This window comes from Papio anubis, unplaced genomic scaffold (assembly GCF_008728515.1).
Source record: "Papio anubis isolate 15944 unplaced genomic scaffold, Panubis1.0 scaffold117, whole genome shotgun sequence".
NCBI lineage: Eukaryota > Metazoa > Chordata > Mammalia > Primates > Cercopithecidae > Papio > Papio anubis.
In genome coordinates this window covers 66,889-87,159 of record NW_022160848.1, presented here as the reverse complement: position 1 = coordinate 87,159, position 20,271 = coordinate 66,889, and the positions used below count along the sequence as shown (strand labels likewise).

The window sequence follows — 20,271 nt, the reverse complement described above, 5'->3', positions numbered from 1 at the left end:
CAGTCTCACTGACTCCTACTTTTCTGAATTGTGAGGTCTCCAGCAGAGCTGCTGCGTTGTACATCTGGCACTGAAATGGTCCATGCCTGGTTAATATGTGTGCATTGATCTGCTAATGGGTTTCTTCCCAAACATATTTTATGTTGTGGGTCCAGATTTAGTGGTCCCAGACTATGGTACATGGCTGGCTTACCTGGGGGAGGAGGGGCCGCTCTCATTGGGTAGTTGGCATTTTGAGTCCCACCGGAATAACCTCTATTTTGGGTAGTGTTCCTTCTGGTAGGACCTGAAATAAACAAGCAAGACAAAGTTAAAATCAGCGCTACAGGTTGGTTTTATGGATCCTCATGGTTCTTTGCATATGGAAAATTTTTGAGAAGCTTGGATTCCAGTTCTCAGGTGGATCTGCAGGAGAACAGTTGCAGCGGAGAAGGGGCAGTTGAGGGAAGTATGTAATGGTAGCCACTGGGTGGGAGGGGCTGGAGGATAGGTTTATAGAGGTACACTTTTGAAATGTTAGACCGTGGCTTTTAAAGAAGGGCTGATCATCTTACAAAGGTGTTTCTATTTCTGCAGACTTTTTGAGACAGACGGAACATTTTAACATTTGCATTCATGTTCTACACGCTAAGTGGCTGAGCAGGTTCACTAACGCTGTGGGTCACCGGGGTTGGCAGGAAGCCCGTTCCGGCGCTGACTGCACGCCTGCCTATGTCAAGGGCCTTTCACGCAAGAGTGTGTGTTCTACGGTCCTTGAACTAAACAAAGAGACCACAAGGAGTAGAAGCAGACTTGTACCCTTGACACAGACATGAAGAATTAGCAACAAGCTGGGGCCAAAGGAACACACTGTGGGTCACAGTCAGGGCTGGACAGCAGGGCCAGAGGAGCCAGAGGAGATCTCTGCAGAGACATCTATGTGGGGAAGAAAATCAATAAATAGGGTCTCGAGTGGAACAGGAAGGAAGGTAGGATTAAACCAGCTGGAAGAGGGGTGCAGAGGGAATTTCTTATAAAGAGAAGAGCTGAAGAATAGAGAAGGGTGGGAGGTGACAAGGTGCACACTGCAGACACAGCAGAGGAGCTGTAGCTCTGGGGCCTGGGAGAACCAACCACGTGGGACCAGGGGCAAACGGATGTGGCCTGTTGGGCGCTTCCCTCCCAGTACCTAGGCCGCTCTCTCCACCCCAAATAAGGTAGAATCCAACACCTATTGGGCAGTTTCCACTCTGGGGCCTGCTGCACACACACCGCCTGCTGGTTATTTGCAGCCTTTCTTTGCCTGGCTCCATGCCCTGCGGTCTGAGCCCTGTGGACAGCCAGGCCTCTGCCTTCCAGTGGGGTGAGGCCTATAGGCCAGGCCAACAGGAGGCACTGGCAGTAGACTAGAATGTCAGGAGGGAGGTAGGGGGACTTCATGTGCCTCCTTCCTGCCTATACAGCCTTCAGTTCACCTCGTTCCTCCCTCTGCTGCTTCAGGTTTGCAGATAACAATGATCTCCCGCTGTTCCTTTTCCCTGGGTCCCTACTTTGTTCCCTAAACCCTGTCCACATCTTTTTCTTGAAAAGTCTCTTCAGAAATCCCCTGAAAAGTTGCTGTCTGTTTTCTGCAAGTACTAACGGATACACAGACATACACCAACATTTCCTGAGTGGTGGCTCTACACATATAAAAATATGATGGGCCGGGCGCGGTGGCTCACGCCTGTAATCCCAGCACTTTGGGAGGCCGAGACAGGCGGATCACGAGGTCAGGAGATCAAGACCATCCTGGCTAACATGGTGAAACCCTGTCTCTACTAAAAAAATACAAAAAACTAGCTTGGCGTGGTGGCGGGCGCCTGTAGTCCCAACTACTCGGGAGGCTGAGGCAGGAGAATGGGTGGCGGAGCTTGCAGTGAGCTGAGATCCGGCCACTGCACTCCAGCCTGGGTGACAGAGCGAGACTCCGTCTCAAAAAAAAAAAAAATGATGGCATTTATTGGTATTGTACTAATATGTTAGAGAACATGTTAAGGTGTACCTTTGCAGATGGATTTGAGAAATTGCTAATTAATTAATCAATTAATTTTTGAGGTAGAGTTTTGCTCTTGTTGCCCAGGCTGGAGTACAGTGGCGTGATCTTGGCTCACTGCAACCTCCGCCTCCTGGGTTCAAGCAATTCTCCGGCCTCAGCCTCCCAAGGAGCTGGGACTACAGGCATACGCCACCACACCCTGTTAGTTTTTTGCATTTCATAGAGACGGGGTGTTGGTCAGGCTGGTCTCGAACTCCTGACCTCAGCTGATCCACCTGCCTCGGCCTCCCAAAGTGCTGGGATTACAGGCATGAGCCACTGTGCCTGCCCTAGACACAGTTATTTTACATATGGCATCTTCATGTGTGTGATCAAACACACAGGCCAAATTTTAGAACAATATCACAGTATACATAGCATATATTATTCTATGCTGTGTACTATAGATATAAGTTATAAATACCAATTATAAATAGAAAAAGAATCAAAGGCCAGGGAAGGAGTTAGACTGGGGTTTGAGGTAGTGCATGTGTCTGTGTGTGTATGTGTGTGTGTGCGTGTGTGTATGTGTGTGGTGTTTTATTTCTTAGTGGCGTGATCTCCGCTGGCTGCAAGCTCCGCCTCCCGGGTTTACGCCATTCTCCTGCCTCAGCCTCCCGAGTAGCTGGGACTACAGGCGCCCGCCACCTCGCCTGGCTAGTTTTTTTGTATTTTTTAGTAGAGACGGGGTTTCACCGTGTTAGCCAGGATGGTCTCAATCTCCTGACCTCGTGATCCGCCCGTCTCGGCCTCCCAAAGTGTCTTCTTTTTCTTAATGAGACAAGGTCTTGCTCTGTCACCCAGGCTACTGCAGCCCTGACCTCCCAGGCGTAAGCCATCGTCCCACCTCAGTCTCTCAAGTGGCTGGGACTACAGGTGTGCACCACCATGCCTGGCTAATTTTTGTATTTTTATTTTTGTGTGTGGAGACAGGATTTTACCATGTTACTCACGCTGGTCTAGAACTCTTGGGTTCAAGCGATCGTCCGGCCTTGGCCTCCCAAAGTGCCAGGATTATAGGTGTGAGCCACTGCGCCTGGCCCAGTCAATTTCTTTAAAGGTGGCATAGAGGATGATGTTGGTATTGTGGACAAGATCTGACTGGAAAGGGAGGGGAAATTTGAAGCTAACGAACTCTGATTTGTTTTAATCACAATATTGTAATGCCAGGTATACTGACACATAAGTACTAAGTCCCTCAGAAACTTTTAACCTGCTCATTTTCCTTGCTGTTGCTTTAGTTTGAAATGTTCCATTCTGAAGAAAGCCTGAGCCCCAAGAAGCAGCAGGTGTACTGATTCTCAGCCCCCACATCTGTGCACACGTTTTCAGCATTCGCTCAGGAGACTCGGGTGAGCGGCGGCAGTTCTGGCCGCAGGGCCCATGGAGCACTTACGGGAGTTCTTGGGCAGTCCAGGTCCAATGCTGACCTGCAGCACTTTGTTACTGGGCTTGAGTACAGCCAGGTCCCCAAAGCCTTGGTGGAACTGCACTTGCCGGGAGCCCCCCGCACTCCAGGGACCCCAGTTCTCCTTTTTCAACTTCAGTTCAAGCCTGCAAAAAGCACACTGGGGTTAACAGGTCGAAGGAAGCAGTGAGAAAACGGTGCTCAGAGATCCTGCCACGGAGTTCTGCTGCTGGAAAAGCATAAACATGAGGCAAGACCGGACAATCCACACCGGGGCAGGGCCCTGAGGATGTGCACCGCATCCATGGGGTGGCACTGTCGCCGCATGACAATGAGCCAGAAGCAGGAGCATCTGAGGCCCGGTACCATGAGACACCGGGTGGTGAGGGAGGTACACCTCGCTAATGTGCCAGTGCCACTCTGTCAGGTGGCCTCAGGGGCACCTGCTGAGGGGACAGAGGAAAGAGACAATTTCCAGGTCACACCGCTGTGCTGTCATTGTGCTTCCAGCTGTTGTCCCTGCTCCTGTGCTTGTGGAGGACTGACAGATGCCAGACCCAGGCCAGCTTGAAGACTCTTTAGCACAGAACCTGGCTTTGTTTAGTCCCGTACTGTTCTTGCACCATGACATCCCACCCGGGGAGGAAAAAGACACACTAGCAACCAAGATCCAAATAGAAGACAGGATTTACCTGCACTTCCCAAACTCACCAGCCAGTTTTAATGCTTCTGTATTGCCCATATGCCTGCATTATGCAATCCTTATTCTGCTTTTAACTTATATTTTCTCATATCATAAGAAGGAAAAATCATAATTTTAAGTAGCTGCCTATTATAAGTTTCCCTCATCATGATATTAAGGCTTTGTCTTGGCCTCATTCTTGTAGCTGGGAAAAGATGGAGGATATTCCCATTTTATAGATGGGGACATTTAAAAAGAAAAGCTAAATAACTTTCTTTCTGTGTTTTAGACAAGGTCTTGCTCTGTTGCCCAGGCTGGCGTGTAGAGGCGCAGTCTCAGCTCACTGCAATCTCTGCCTCCTGGGCTCAAGTATCCTCCCATCTCAGCCTCCCGTGTAGCTGGGACTACAGGCATGCACCACCATACCCGGCTAATTTTTTTTTTTAATTTTTTACTTTTTGTAGAGATGTGGTCTTACTATATTGTCCAGACTAGCTAAATAACTTGTACTCAGCAAATCTGAGATTAGAGGGTCAACAGTATGCCAGTACCTGGTCCATTAGGTCATGTTGCCAAAAGAAATGAAGGTGAGGCCAGGCATGGTGGCTCAAGCCTGTGACACCAGCACTTTGGGAGGCCAACATGGGTGGATGACTTTAGGTTGGGAGTTCAAGACCAGCCTGGCCAACATGGTGAAACCCCGTATCTACTAAAAATACAAAAAATTAGCCAGGTATGGTGGTGAGCACCTGTAATCCTAGCTACTCAGGAGGCTGAGGCAGGAGAATTGCTTGAACATGGGAGGCAGAGGTCCAGCCTGGGCAACAGAACGAGACTCCATCTCAAAAAAAAAGAAGGGAAGGTGAGCCACCTACACAACACATTGGCCACCTATAGTCCTCAAGCCCCCAGAGGCCCTACCAATAAATAGGTTTTATTATGCATTGGTTTGGGGAATTTATGCCCCCACCTTTGTCACTTTCATCTGCTTCCAGCCTGATTCTACTCCTATCTGCTCTGCTAAATTAAAAACCCTATTTTTGGGTGAGACATAAAAATCTGCCTTTGTCTGCCTCATTTAGGAGGTTTTTGTCTAAATGATAAAATACACTAGTCTATGAAGTCATTATTTCACAGAAATGCAAAAGTAACCTTTTCCAAGTCTGTGACTGCTATCCAGACTGTCTTCTGCAGGCTCTAAGGCTCCACTGGGGCCAGCCAGACCCCACTCTCCTCCTTGCAAGCCTCCCCCAGCCCCATCCTGAATCCCAGGGGTGCGATCAAGGCCCCTTTTTAGCTACACGCAGAAGCTTGGGTCCCAGATCCGGACTTACGTATTGCTGAATTTCAGAGGTAGTTGCTTCTGGGTTTTCTCCTCGTAACGCTTTGCTAAGAGGCTTAGGAATTCAGTTTTGAAGACAGATTCAAGCAAACTGTCATACTCTTGCTCATGGAGAATAAAAATGTCATCCTGCATAGTACTGTAAAGAGATTGGACAAACACACTTGGTGAAAGCTGTGCTTCTGTTTACTCTATTTTTTTCCTTCCATTTTAAAAATCCTGCAAGATAGTGCTAAGATTTTAGTCTTTCTATAGTAATAATCTTTCAAACAAAAACCAACTACAATGGAATTACATAATGAGATTGCTGAAATCTGCTTTCAAAGAAAGTTTATAGCCCAACAAAAGGATAATCAAAGTACTTTTTCCACATGATTTTTAAAATGAGGAACTTAAGGACAATTTAGCCCATATTTTTAAAAAATCCATTTTCAAATCCAACTTGTGTTAAGACCATAAAAATCCAGAACGTTGTGAATAGAATGCAGCTGAAAAGGGATAACTCTACATTTAAGTTCCAAGTTAGTATTAGTATAATTTATGATATGGTTGTAGCTATTGTAGTAAATTTGAACTTGAAGAATTATAAGCTCGGTTATCAAGAGGGAAGCCAATGTCCTGGACTTCAAGGTACTTACTAAGAACCTTCTGGCAAACAGTGCTCTGCGGACACTGCAAGCCAGGAGCTACTAGAATGTACAGACACGTCCAAGTTCAGAGATGCAAAGGTCAGATGGACAAACAGCAAACAAGCAAAAATCATCACCTTCAAGCTAATGAATTTTGTCAGACAAGGAGAGAACACACCTTTGTAGGAAGCACATGTTTGGACAGGGTGAGATTGTGCAGAAATTTATGCCTGGAGGGGAGCAGGTGTTAGGAGCTAAAGGGTGATGGCAGAGAGACGCTGAGGCAGACCCAGCGCTGAGGAAATGCCTGGTGGTCAGGGGAGGTTGGTGAGAAAAAGTTCCATCTTCAGGCCTGGCTAGGCTTGGTAGAAAGCGACAATGTGTGTAATTGAGAATTTGCATTCTTTGTTAGATTTATCACTCAGGTGAATGGGGCCACCACCCTAAAGGCTGTAATATATAAGTTTATGAGTATCTGCAAGTACCACTGCCAAATACCGAAAACAGCCCTTTGAAGAATGAGATTTCATTAGGGATTGTAAGCATTTTCCCAGGCATTAGAAACAAATTAGGCAAACCTGCTTCAGTGAATTGACCATGGTCACATTTTAGTCTCTCCAAGCGCCACAGACACGGTTCTTTGAACACCCAGAGCCCTGCAGCATGGCTCACGAGCTCTGCTCTGCTCTCGGAGCTCCTGCTGTCACTGCACCAGTGGGATTACCAGGCTGTGACAAAGCCAGATGATGAGGCAAGGGGACCACACAGAGGACTGAGCTGTAGAGAATCTTTGAGACCCAGGATCCTCCTTCCATGTAAAATCTGACCCACTTAAAAGGAAACTCCTGTGCTATCCCTGTTCAGCCCCATTCACAGGTCAAGGTAGGGGCTGGGCCCTTGTTGGGATCACAGGGCTCCCTTGGACAGAGAATCTTGGTGGACTCTCCCAGGCTTGTCAGGAACCTTCTCTCCGGCCTGAGACAGGGAGCTAGTGACCCGGAGCTGATGGAACCAGTAGCCGTAGCCACAGCCTCTACCTTGGTCTGATGTTGAAGCTTATTCACCAATGTGCTAGTATTAAGAAGTGTGGTCTTAAGGAGGTGATTAAGTTACAAGGAATGGGTCCTCACGAATTGGATTCGTGACCTTACAGGAGTGCTTTGCCCTTTCTATCCTTCTCCCATGTGAGGACACAACAAGAGGTGCCATCTATAAAGAAGACAGTGGCCTTCAGCAGACACCAGATCTGCCTGCACCTTGACCTCGGACGTCCCGGTCTCTAGAACTGTAAAAACTAAATTCTCTTTTTTTTTTTTTTTTTTTCAAATTATGCACTTTCAGTCCTCCTACAGGAAAGGAGCTTGGTAATCCACAGGAGAAAAAGAGGTTGAAGGAACTGCAGCACAATTGAATAGGAAGGCATAGAATGGCAGCATGCACAAACCATGGGGGTGGGGTGGGGCGGTGCATGGAGTTCACTGGAAGCAAGAGGCCAGCGTCAGGGGAAAGGAGCTTGGCCCTTTCATGGCCAGCTTCCTGAAGAGCAGCCAAACTTTCCCTTGGATGTGAAGTCAGAACACTTTACCGTGGTTTATTTGGTTTACCAAATAATGGCCATTTGGGAGGAGCACTTGGTCATTATCATTACCCCAGATGTTTGTTTTCAGACATCCCCATATCATAGCCATGCTTCTTGCCCACTCCTGTGATAGCTGGGATCAAGGATAAACCTTGACAACCAGTGGTTTAAACAACAGACAGTTTTCATCTCCATCAGTCAACAGTGCATGCAAAGGCAACTCAGGGCCAACATGCCAGTTCTACAGTGCCTGGGAACAAGCACCTCCTCCCTCCCTTTAAAGGGACAGCCAGCAATCCAAAACTCCAAAAAGCACTTATGAAAAGCTGCTCAAAAGAGCTCTTCCAAGTCATTTTGAATTAGTAAAGTCTAAGCCTCCTAGCACCCTAGCCCAGGTGAAAGAACACGGCTGCAATAGGTAAAGCGCATGCAATAGACCAGAGTGAAACAAGAAGCTCCACTTTTTGGCCTCTGGGGTGGGGAATGAAACTCCTCCCTGTGTTGGCGGTTTGCTCAAAGCTCTCTCTGGCATGTCTGATCATGCCTGCTTGCCTGACTGAACTGTGGCAGGATGCTGATTATTCAACAGGGCTAAATGAGCCCAGCACAAGTCACCTTGACTGGTTTAATGTGCTTAGATTTATTAGGAGTTTCATTATTATCATAACAAAAAAAGCAAGCGGGCCAAAACTTCCAGGTCAATTATCAGCATGAATCTAGAAATGAGAAGAGATGTGTTTGGACACTTTGACTTTAACCATCAAATCCAAAGTCCCCTCCCTTCAGTGATCCAGGCATTGGAGCCAGGCAGACCAGCTTCACCCAGGCCAGGGTCTCAGCTCATTCTGCTCTCCTCAGCCCATGCTCCTGGACCTGAAAACAAAGCTTTTGTGTTTATTTATTCTAAAAAGTCAGACTTATCTTTGGACTTCACCCCTGACTTATTCCTATGCTGCAATTCCTTACAGATGTTTGACGCTGTACCCTGTGTTGGAAGACCTCTTCCTAGTCTCTGGTTTGGATCTGCCCTTGTTTTTTTTTCCCTCCGTCTTTGTGGCTTACTGTTGTATTGCTGACAACACTAGAAAATCTTGTTTTACTCTCTTAACCAATATATCTTTTCACAGAAATGTAGTTACAAAACACCAAGGAAAGTCCTGAAGGAGTTTTTTTTTTTTTTTAAGCTGAAAAGGCAATTTCCAAGGATAGCCCTGCCTTTATTTAAGCTTTTACAAAAGTCTTTCCTGCTTATGAAATATGCTGCTTTTAGTAAACTGGAAGATATGGAGGCGAATCAAGAAGAAAATAAACCTGGCCCAGAATTCTACCACTCAGAGAAACCAGGGGCACCAGTTTCAGAACCTTCTTCATTTCTCTGAGAAAGCCTGGACGCAGGTGCAGGCCTCAGCAGTGATGTGTCCGGCTCAAAGAAGCTTCACCTGACCTGCAGGTGCAAAGACCCACTCTCCTCTTTTGAGTCCCAAGAGTATCCTTTAAATCACGCTGGGAACACTTGTAGTAAGGCACATGTTTACTCAGCTGTCTGTTCCCCCTTCCAGAATGAGAGGAGCTTCCCAAGGCAGTGACTGTGCCTCATCCACCTTCGAAAACCAGGGCTCAGCACCAGGTAGGTGTTCAATCCCATGATGCTGACAACTTCCAGGTTCCCAGTGCTTACAGGCCCCAGCAAGCCACGATGCCAGTAATGCTTCAGGTCAGCAGGACAGGCAGTGAGGTGGGCTGTTTTTACTGCCAGAAAGTTAGGGGATTCAGGCAAGGAAACATTCTGGGCAAGAATGTTGTGACCAGGGAGCTGCAGCCTTTGTCTAAAGCACCGTCTTACGGGTTGTTTTTCCCATTGGAGACAAGTACTGGAAAATCTGTTAACCTAGACAGCCAGCCACACAACTTTTGGTCTCATCCTTCTTGTGGTCAGCTACCAGAATGAGAAGAAAAACGACAAGCCTCATCAGAGGGCCCCAAATAAGAGCTTCCATGGCCCCGAACTCGACACCTACAATAGCAAAGCCAAGAACATGGGTCATTACACCTGTGGTAATGAGTGGAATTGAGTTTTTCAAATAAGATTCCTTGTTTTTCAAATAAGACTGGGGCCAGGTCAGTAGCTGAACAAGAAGCAACTCTGGGAGGATCCTTCAAAAACCCAGGCATGGCCTTCTGTCAGCAGCCACCACAAGCCTCAGAAATCCTGTGTCTCAACTCTGTGTTGGTATGTGACCTCCTGACACTCTTCCCAAGTCTCCAATGAAGCCAGAAATGCAAGCATCAGTGTTTCACTTTAATTTTAATTTTTTTTTTTTTTGAGACAGAGTCTTGCTCTGTTGCCTAGGCTGGAGTGCAGTGGTGTGATCTCAGCTCACTGCACCCTCTGCCCCCAGGCTCAAGCGATTCTCCTGCCTCAGCCTCCTAAGTAGCTGGGATTACAGGCGCCCGCCACCACGCCCAACTAATTTTTTTGTGTTTTTAGTAGAGAGGGGGTTTTGCCATGTTGGCCAGGCTGATCTTGAACTCCTGACCTCAAGCGATCGGCCCGCCTCAGCCTCCCAAAGTGCTGGGATTACAGGTATGAGCCACCGCACCCAGCCTAAATTTATTTAAATAAGGATTTCTCCTGATCAAATTATCCTGGAGTCCCTTTGACAAACTACAGTCTTAATATCTCTCTGAGCTATTGGCCCTGTTTCTACCTGTTGTGATCCTATTCTTTCTTGTAAATGAAAGCTTCAAAAAAAATGTTAACCGTAATTCAACTAGACATATATCAGTATGTTTAGAAAAGATAAAGACTTCTAAAAATTTAATGTCTACTGGAGGATTAGAAAAACATTTTATTATAGAAAATTCTAAATTGTAAACAAGTAGGATAGTAGGGCCGGGCACAGTGGCTCATGCCTGTAATCCTAGCACTTTGGGAGGCTGAGGTGGGTAGATTCTGTGAGCCCAGGAGTTGGAGACCAGCCTGGGTAACATGGGGAAACCCTGTCTCTACAAAAAATACAAAAATTAGCCGGGAGCGGTGGTACCTGCCTGAAGTTTCAGCTACTTAGAAGACTGAGGTGGGAGGGTCGCTTGAACCTGGAGGTCAAGGCTGCAGTGAGCCGAGATTGTGCCACTGCACTCCAGCCTGGGTGGCAAAGTGAGACCCTGTCTCGAAAAAATAAAAAGTAGTATAGTAGAATGAACCACATGTCAGATTTCAAGCACCAATCCATGGATAATCACAATTATCTACAACGTCACTCTCTCCGCTTCCACTTTAAAATAACTTCCAGGTTATTTTAAACCAAAGTAAAGACTATGATATTATTTTTACTTGAGACAAGGTCTCACTCTGTTGCCCAGGCTGGAGTGCAGTGGTGTGATCATGACTCATTGCAGTCTTGACCCGCTGAGCTCAAGCAATCCTCCCACCTCAGCTTCCGGAGTAGCTGGGACCACGGGCATGTACCGCCACTCCTGGCTAATTTTTACATTTTTTGTAGAGATGGGGTCTTACTATGTTGCCCAGGTGGGTCCCAAACCTCCTGGGGTCAAGTGATCCTCCTGCCTTGGTCTCCCAAAGTGCTGGGATTACAGGCATGGGTCGCTGCGCTCAGCCTTCATTTTATCCTCAAATGTTTCAGTATATATCATTAAAAGATAACGTCTCTTTATATAAAATTAACCACAAAACCATTATCACACCTACAGAAATAAACAATAAATTCTTCAGACCAAATATTTAGTCATGCTCACATTTCCCTTGTATCATAACTTCCACTAAATGGTTGGTTGGTTTGAATAGGGAGATGTAGGCCCACTGTGCATTGACATTAGTTATAAGAGTTAGAGATGGGCTAAGATCAAGCTTATAGGATACTTGGATAAATCGTAACTAGGAGGCCATATGTTGATATCATTCCAGCCAATAGTCAACTAGTCAATCTCAGAAATACTGAAAAACACATACAGATGTTGCGGCTTTTTTCCTGAAGTACAAGACAACTGTTAAAATCCTTCTCTATGCCAGTACTGAAGTATTTTGAGAACACACACGCACGTTCAGTAGTCTGGTACCAGAATTAATTTCCACTCTGGGTTCGATTCTGCACACACATCACCCTCTGGTTGCTTTCCTAACTTGGTTCTGATTACTGGCCTAACTCAAGTATAAAGAAATGAGGGAACACTGTTACTCATCTTGGCAAGTGTGAGGTTCAGTGACTGCAATACGCAGACATCACAAGTTCAAATGACTCACACTTTCTTTTATTTTCCTTAGAATCAGAAAAACTTTTAGGCTAAGTACCTCATTTTACTACAGCCTCTAAAAAGGAAAGACCACAAGAAAGGAACCTTCCAGATGATGAATACTGAAGAGGAAGAAGAAAAAGCAGCTGGTATTACCATAAGAGATTATATCCCCAGAGGCTGTAAAAGAAGACAACAAACAAAAAACAAAATAAAAGGAAGAAATTTGAGTGTGAACAGTCCCTATAGTCCCTGCTTGATGACCCTCTCAAGGACTTACCGATAAGATAGTAAGTGTCAAAGTGCTTGATACAAGTGTAGCTCAAGGCCAGGCACGGTGGCTCACACTTCTAATCCCAGCACTTGGGGAGGCCAAGGTGGGTGGATTGCTTGAAGTCAGGAGTTCGAGACTAGCCTGGCCAACATGGTGAAACCTTGTCTCTACTAAAAATACAAACATTAGCCAGGGGTGGTGGCCAACGCCTGTAATCCCAGATACTCTGGAGCCTGAGGTGGGAGAATCACTTGGACCCAGGAGGCAGAAGTTGCAGTGAGCTGAGATCACGCCACTGCACTCCAGCCTGGGTGACAGAGCGAGACTCTGTCTAAACAAAACAAAACAAAACAAAAGAACCACACAAATGTAGCTCGATGAGGATAATTTATGGTCCCAGTCATGAGCTCTCCACCAGGGGTCTGAGGGACTGAAGACAGACCCGGGCAATAACACACAAAGTCACTCTCAGCACAGTGACTACACGTGCCCTAGAGCTGTGGTTCCCTGACCTTCACCTAGGGTGCCTGCCAAGCACGTTGTGGCCAACCTGGCTTAGTCCAGGCATGGCAGGTCCCCATGCGATGACAAGCAAGGAGCTTCCTGTTGGGTTCCCAGGGCAACCTCAGGGCCCAGCTAGCTAGGAAGAGTGTGGCCAGCAGGCACTGCCCCGCTCAGCTTGGGACCCAGCCAGTGAGCTGAATGTTCAGGAAGACCTTCTGAAAACCAGTCAGCGCCTAGAGCTTTTTTTAAAAAAACCAATGGCCTTGAAACCTACCTGAGGAGGGGCTGCAAAATGGACACTGTGGACTCATCTGCTTAGCAACTTTACCACATCCTGAGTTGGCATGTTTGACATACTTAACTGCCCTCCACCGCCTGGCCCTTTATCCAGGGAAATTAGGAACAGATAGAATCAGAAACCACAGAGACACAGGCAAGAATAGACGCAACGAGAAATCTGCTTTGGATTATCAGACTGGAGCTAGGATTTCCAGCTCGGTAGGTCAGACGCCTGAGCACATCAAACCCCTGGTTTTTCCTGAGCGCAGCAGTTTCGTCTTCTGTGTGGAGTAAGAGTTTGAGAGGCGTCCCAATTCCATGTTCATGTGAGAGCAGAACATCTCTAATGCAATGACCCAAAGCTTTTCCTGACCAAAGTAGTGTTAGCCTCAGAGGCCCAGGGACATGATTCTTGGAGGAAGCTATGGGGCTCGAGGAGGCCTTTCTTCCATTCTTAGCTTTCATGGATTGCGAGGATTTCCTCTGTCAGAGGAACTTAGTCTAGGAGTTCTTACCATGGGAGGACTTTGGGAGGACTTAGCATGGGATGACTCCTAGTCTAGGAGTTCTTAGCATGGGAGGACTTCTTAGCATGGGAAAACCTCCCATGCTAAGAACTCCTAGCCTAGGTCCCAGTGACGGAGGAGATGCTCTGACAGCTGACAGAGGAGCCCTTCTGCCGAAAGGAAGCCAAGGTGCTGCCGAGAAGAGCAAGGGCCCTGCCTGAGGCCTTGTGGAAGCAAACACCACTCCCCACTGCCTGAGAACTGGAGCAAAGAGAGCATCTCGCGATGACTCCAGGACTACAGAGAATGGAGACCAACTTGCACTCCCTAAGGAAGTCCCAAAGAAACTTCCCTTCCAGGACCCTCTGCTCAGGGAAATGGGTGAGGCTTCCAACCTGGGCGAGGTGGGTTGGGGGACAGAGCTCTGAACCCTTGGCTCCATTGCAACAAGAGAAATTCTTCTCGGAGGTGCTCCATATACTGGGTTCATTTCTAACATGTTATGGTTACAATAGATCTGGGTCCCGTTGATTCGGGGAGCTGTCCGGAGGCAACCTGTTCTTGGTACCTTCTTCCTGACATATCAAGACTCGCTGAGACTAGGGAGTCTTCCCTTTGGGACCAAGGAAAATTCCATTCTCTTGATCATGATTCTGACCGCAGGGGAGCCCCGCCCGGCCTTCCTCCTGGCTGTGTGGAACAGCGGACGGTGATGCTGAGGCGAGATGGGGCAGTCCTGCCTCTGCGCCTCCAGCCACTCACCTGAGGGACACAGACAAGATCCGTTCTATCTCGATTTTCCGCTTCAGGACTTCTTTCACCAGGCCCTTGTCTGGGCCCTGTTTGACTTTTTCTCGTCCGATTAAGTACAAGCACTTTGGGGTAAGAAGCAGGTCTCGCTTTACACCCTGTAAGGAGAGGAGCTTTAAGAAGCTGGACAGGCCAGGCACGGTGGCTCACACCTGTAATCCCAGCACTTTGGGAGGCCGAGGTGGGTGGATCACCTGAGATCAGGAGTTCGAGACCAGCCTGACCAACATGGTGAAACCCCGTCTCTACTGAAAATACAAAAATTAGCTGGGTGTGGGGGTGGGTGCCTGTAATCCCAGCTACTTGGGAGGCTGAGGCAGGAGAATCATTTTAACCTGGGAGGTGGAGGTTGCAGTGAGCCGAGGTTGCGCCATTGCACTCCAGCCTGGGTGACGGAGCAAGACTCCGTCTCAAAAAAAGGTGGACAGACACGGTCAATATGATGACAACCATTCACACGGTGGACTGCTGTTACCAGGACAGTGGGAAGCGGCCTTGGACAGTCAATCTTCACTACTGTTGGGACGGCTGTTCCTTTCATCACATGACCGGACCCATGATGGGAAAAGATGGCATTATTTGTGATTATTAAGATGACATGTAAAAAATGGCTTCACCCTTTTTGACTTAAAAACTGGCAAACTCACATGGAGTCACCTGATGCATCAGGACAGCAGCTGTAAAGGGGAAGTCACCAACAGCTGTGGCGAGCTTACCAAGGATGCACTACAGCGTGTTTCTAAACAGGCGGCGGTGTCTGCATGTGTTTTCTTGGGAGTTCCTAAAATTTTCTTATTAAAATACTGACATATTGTCATTTGAATGATAATTCTCAATAATCTAATATAAATCTACTCGGGAATTTGTGGGTAACCACTTTATAACGAGTACCGCTGCAAGAACTAAGCACCTGTGTAAACTGAGAGCTGCCGTCACAGCAGCTGGGGCCATGTACAGGTTGCAAGGAACGGTTTGGTTTTAGGAAAATAACATCGTGCTTCTGTTGTTTACTTCATTACATTTTTTTTTTTTTTTTACCTCCCTGTCCCTGCCAAAAAACCAAAAGCTCTTAATGGGTCCATGAGCTTCTGAAACTTCAGATTTGTCTATTAGGACCAAGACTTTATCAAAAGGTATCTAAGGGAGGAGGTGAAAAATCAGCTGTTTCTCCTGTGGCTAGAAAAGCCTTACTTATCAGCCACTTTGGGAAAATGGGTGAGGATACTCTGCAATATTACTTGATATTCTCAATCCTTTGATTCAACAATTTCACTCCTATCAATTTCTTCTAAAAATATTTGGAGAGAGATAGATATACAAAGATGTGTGAAAATATGCTCATTGAAGTTATGATAGTAAAAAAGAAAAACTCACTAAAAATAGATTCATGAGAAACTGGTTAAAAATAATAAGGCATCTGTAAAATGGAATACTATGCAGCCATGTAAAATAACTTTTTTTTTTTTTTTTTTGAGAAGGAGTCTGGCTCTGTGGCCCAGACTGGAGTACAGTGGCCGGATCTCAGCTCACTGCAAGCTCCGCCTCCCGGGTTTACGCCATTCTCCTGCCTCAGCCTCCCGAGTAGCTGGGAACACAGATGCCCGCCACCTCGCCCGGCTAGTTTTTTGTATTTTTTAGTAGAGACGGGGTTTCACCGTGTTAGCCAGGATGGTCTCGATCTCCTGACCTCGTGATCCGCCCGTCTCGGCCTCCCAAAGTGCTGGGATTACAGGCTTGAGCCACCGCGCCCGGCCGTAAAATAACTTATATTGCTCCCTGTATTACTATTGAAAATTCTCCCTGGCATTATTTAAACAAACAAATAAAAAACTACCTCAGGACATAAAACAGCATGCAATATGTATCTCAGTTTTTGTAAAACTAAATACACAAATGTATGTTTTCATAAAAACATTCTGAAAGATATGGATATACACAGAATGTTAACAGTGATTGTTTCTGGGCATAGGTATCGATTTTTCTTTCGGTTTATATTTTTTCTAAATTTTTCTACAATGACCATGTTCTGCTTTGGTAACAACAAAAGCAAAATAACAAGTTATTTTTTTAAAAAAGTAAGGAATCCGGTGATCTCAGAGGCGGGCAGTCAGCACGTACCTTGAACCTCCTGTCGTACTTGGTGACTGTGTCTGCAAAATCAATCTTCTCCCTCTTGCCCACGAACTGCTGGAGCTCTGGGTGCTCCTCCATCCCAATGTAATCCCCTATGAAGTTCCTGTTAATACTGTTTCTCCTTCTCTCCTTCTTGTTCAGTAAGATGTCTGAGGCTACGATTCCCAAGAGGGTGAAGATGGAAGAAGGGTAAGTCAGTCAGAAAAAGGAGGAAAATACTGTGAAAATATATAAATAAACTCTAAATGATGCAGTATTTGTAGCATGACATTATATGCAAAATAAAATGGAACTTAGAACTTCACGTAAGCTCAAATTTACTCTTCAGATTTGTTAAAATGAATGAAACAAAATTGCTAAAATACCTTCTTCTCTCATTTGAACATATTTCTTCCGGGCCACAAATTTCCTCCATGATTTCTGTATCACTCGAGCATATCCATCATACTTTCTCTCTCTCATCTCTTCTAAAAGAAATAGCTGTGAATGGAGAGAAGACAAATGTGAGCCAAGCCCCAAGCCCCAATCCCTGAACACTACTTTTCTTGTCATTCCAGGGACACTCAGTTTCGACAATGACATGCACAGGAAGCAACTTCTCTGATTCATGAACAAATACATGAAATGTTTACTGTGGCATGTTGTTTATTCCCACTATAAAATGACCTATACCTTTTTTCTTTTAATGGAAAACAATGGGAAATAGGAGAATCTGAGTGTATTCAGTTGGACCTTGCCCTGCCTTGCTACAGTCTCTGTGAGACTCAAACGAGCGATTCAGCGCTTCTCCACTTATCCCCCACCTTCATCCAAAGATATTATTAGGAAGCCAGATCAAGGGAGTAGGTGGAGCTGTTGCTGTTGTTTGGTGCGGCATTTCGGCATGCAGCCTCTAAACAGAATTTTCCAGTTTCTGCAGGAGCAGGGCTTGTGCTGCTGTGGAAGGAGGGCTGCTCTACTTTCAGTTCCAAGAAAATACAGACTTCCTGTCTCAGGATTCACCAAGGAGCAGCGGAGCGAGGATAATAACCACAGTGATTGGAGCTGGACTTGAGGTGTGCTAGTTAGGACTTGGATTTGCCCAGGAGGGCTGGAGCTGTTAAGGGGCCACATCAGCCTCTGCCAGGTCTTGAGAGTCGGGCCATTTTACCAATGAATGCTGAGGTTCACCTCAACCAGGCTTTGGAATAATAAAAGCGACAGCAAACAGCTGTAGTGAGCCGAGTGCCCACTGTGGGGCAGAAGTCACCCTAGATGATTTCCACGCAGTTTCATTCAACACCACAGCTACATGAGCCACATACTCTGTCATCTCCGTTTTCCAGATGAGAAAACTGGAACTAAGACTGGGTGGGGCTAGAAAGTGAACCTAGGTCTTTCAGGCTCTGCCAGGCTCCTCATTTAGACATGCAAAGCTTCCTCTGTAAACCTGCATTTGATCCACCTGTTAAATGGTAGGAAACCTTTTCATCTACCTTGAGAGTGGCTTCCATAACTCTCTAGGAAAAAAAGAAAATCAACCAATAAAAATGCAAAGTAAAGATGATGAATAGTCATTGCAAAAATGTTCCAGAAGTAAACAAGCCAATGTGGTTTGAAGGCAGCTGGGCTTGATTTGTTGTCTCCGTTTAGCCGGGTATATGCTTGGGAGCCAGACCTATCCTCTCCTGCCACTCAACTTCTCTCCTTCTCATAGCTCCATCTGTGCAGAAACAACAACCCAAACTCCAGACACCAGGGGAGGGGCCACGTAATTCCCCCGGCTTCAGTGCCGTATATAATGGACATAAGGACGGATTTCTAAACCCCAAGTGGAATGCACAGATGAGCAACTGGACAGAAAGTTTAAAATCTGAGCCCTGCAGTTAGTTGCCTGTTGTAAGAATATCCATTGATACTTCTTATCTTGTGTATTGGGTTTCTGAGTAAGTCTTGTTTCCTTCTTTCCCAGAACTATTTTGGGCGTATCACAGAAAATACACTTGTGACTCAGAAAGGATGAAGAGGCAAACGATTCCCAACTTCCTAGAGACTATCTCAAAGATTCGCTGGATTTTAGATTTCTTTTTAAAAGTCCAGGGGGTTAGAAATTAGGGAGGTTCAAGAAAAAAAACCTTGATAACATAGATGAGGAGAGAATAAAAACCAAACCAAACCAAACAATAACAACAACAGAAAAACATACAAAACAACCCTGAATGAGAAAAGCCAAAAGACATGGATACATGTAACACAAAACAAAAACAAACCCCATGGTGTCTGATGTGGATTTTGTTTTTTTGGTTTTTTTTGAGACAGAGTCTCGCTCTGTTGCCCAGGCTGGAGTCCAGTGGCGCAATCTCGGCTCACTGCAAACTCCGCCTCCCGGGTTCAAGCCCCATTCTCCTGCCTCAGTCTCCCGAGTAGCTGGGACTACAGGCACCCGCCACCATGCCCGGCTAATTTTTTTTGTATTTTCAGTAGAGACAGGGTTTCACCGTGTTAGCCAGGATGGTCTTGATCTCCTGACCTCTTGATTCGCCCGCCTCAGCCTCCCAAAGTGCTGGGATTACAGGCGTGAGCCACCGCGCCCAGCCATGATGGGGGTTGTTAAAGCAAACAGGTAATTTTGTATATTCAGCACATTTACTATTAAGGTAAAACCACATGGTAGTTTTTCTTTTTTTCTTTTTCCTTTTCCTGTTTTTGTTTTGTTTTGTTTTGTTTTTTTTAAGAGAAAAGGTCTTTCTTGATTTGTTGCCCAGGCTGGACTGCAGTGGTACAATCATAGCACACTGTAACCTTGAACTCCTGGGCTCAAGTGATCCTCTGACCTCAGCCTCCTGAGTAGCTAGGACAACAGGCGCGTACCACCACACCCAGCTAATTTTAAATTTTTTTGTAGAGATGAGGTCTAACTGACTTGCCCAGTCTTGAACTCCTGGCCTCAAGTCATCTTCCCAACTCAGCCTCCCAACGTGTTGAGATTACAGGCATGAGCCACTGTGCCCAGCCGGATTTTAAAAACCAACTTTTGTGAAAGTATTTGCCTGTCAGGGCTAGATGGGGATGTATGCGTTTGGGGCAGGGGAGAGAGCAGAGGTGATGGTGTGCGTGTGTGAGTGCACATGTCAAAGATGGGGGAAAGGAGAGTCAAGTAATGGTAATAACACAATTGAGTGTAAGGCAAGGAAAAGGACAGCCAAAAATAAATCTTGATTTTGAATATAACCCCCTCCAACGCAACTGAATCAGAAAAAATAGTATTACAAATATTGAGGCTGTTTTAATTATATATGAAAATCTCACAAGCTGAAAAGTAAAAGCGGGTATGAAACAAGGAGTTCTCAATTGTACCGATAAATCACTCCATCCCATTTTAGAAAGAACAGGAACTGTTCTGTGGGTTGCTTAATGGCAAATGACACAACATTTTCACTTTATATTTGGAAATGAAAATTCTTGTGAAGCTACAAATAACTCAAAGTAGAAAAATGCTACCACAAACGTTTCATAAATGGCTTCCATCTCTGTGTGCCACTTATTTATTTAATAATTTCGATGTCTCACAAAGCCATTCAGTTATAGCCATTATCATTCCTGCGTCTCAGGCTGATCCTACGAGGCAGGCAGAACAGTGGCTATGGGCTCACCCTAGAGGAGAAGAAAACTAACGGCAAGACTGGGATGTGCCTGACATCAAATGCTTCCCTTTTACTGTGAGTCCCCATACGATCTCCCCTTGGTCTCATGACTGATTTCTGCCAAGTTCATCACTGACTCTCGAAACGGGGTCTTGTGACGGTTAAGGGAGCCTCGAGAAACGATGATGCTAAACC

At 46.1% G+C, this 20,271-nt stretch overlaps 1 protein-coding gene across 2 annotated transcripts in view; it reads right to left on the bottom strand.

Annotated features, from left to right (window-relative positions):
- LOC101026682 (unconventional myosin-Ie) overlaps window positions 1-20,271 on the bottom strand; it is a 102,950-nt gene that overhangs the window by 21,705 nt on the left and 60,974 nt on the right. For both annotated transcript variants that reach the window (XM_031661249.1, XM_031661248.1), the window contains 6 exons: window positions 16,819-16,933; window positions 16,439-16,608; window positions 14,273-14,418; window positions 5,481-5,627; window positions 3,453-3,610; window positions 194-286 (listed from right to left, as the gene is read on the bottom strand). In XM_031661249.1, the coding sequence (XP_031517109.1) occupies window positions 194-286; window positions 3,453-3,610; window positions 5,481-5,627; window positions 14,273-14,418; window positions 16,439-16,608; window positions 16,819-16,933 (829 nt within the window). The remainder of the gene's footprint in view (window positions 1-193; window positions 287-3,452; window positions 3,611-5,480; window positions 5,628-14,272; window positions 14,419-16,438; window positions 16,609-16,818; window positions 16,934-20,271) is intronic.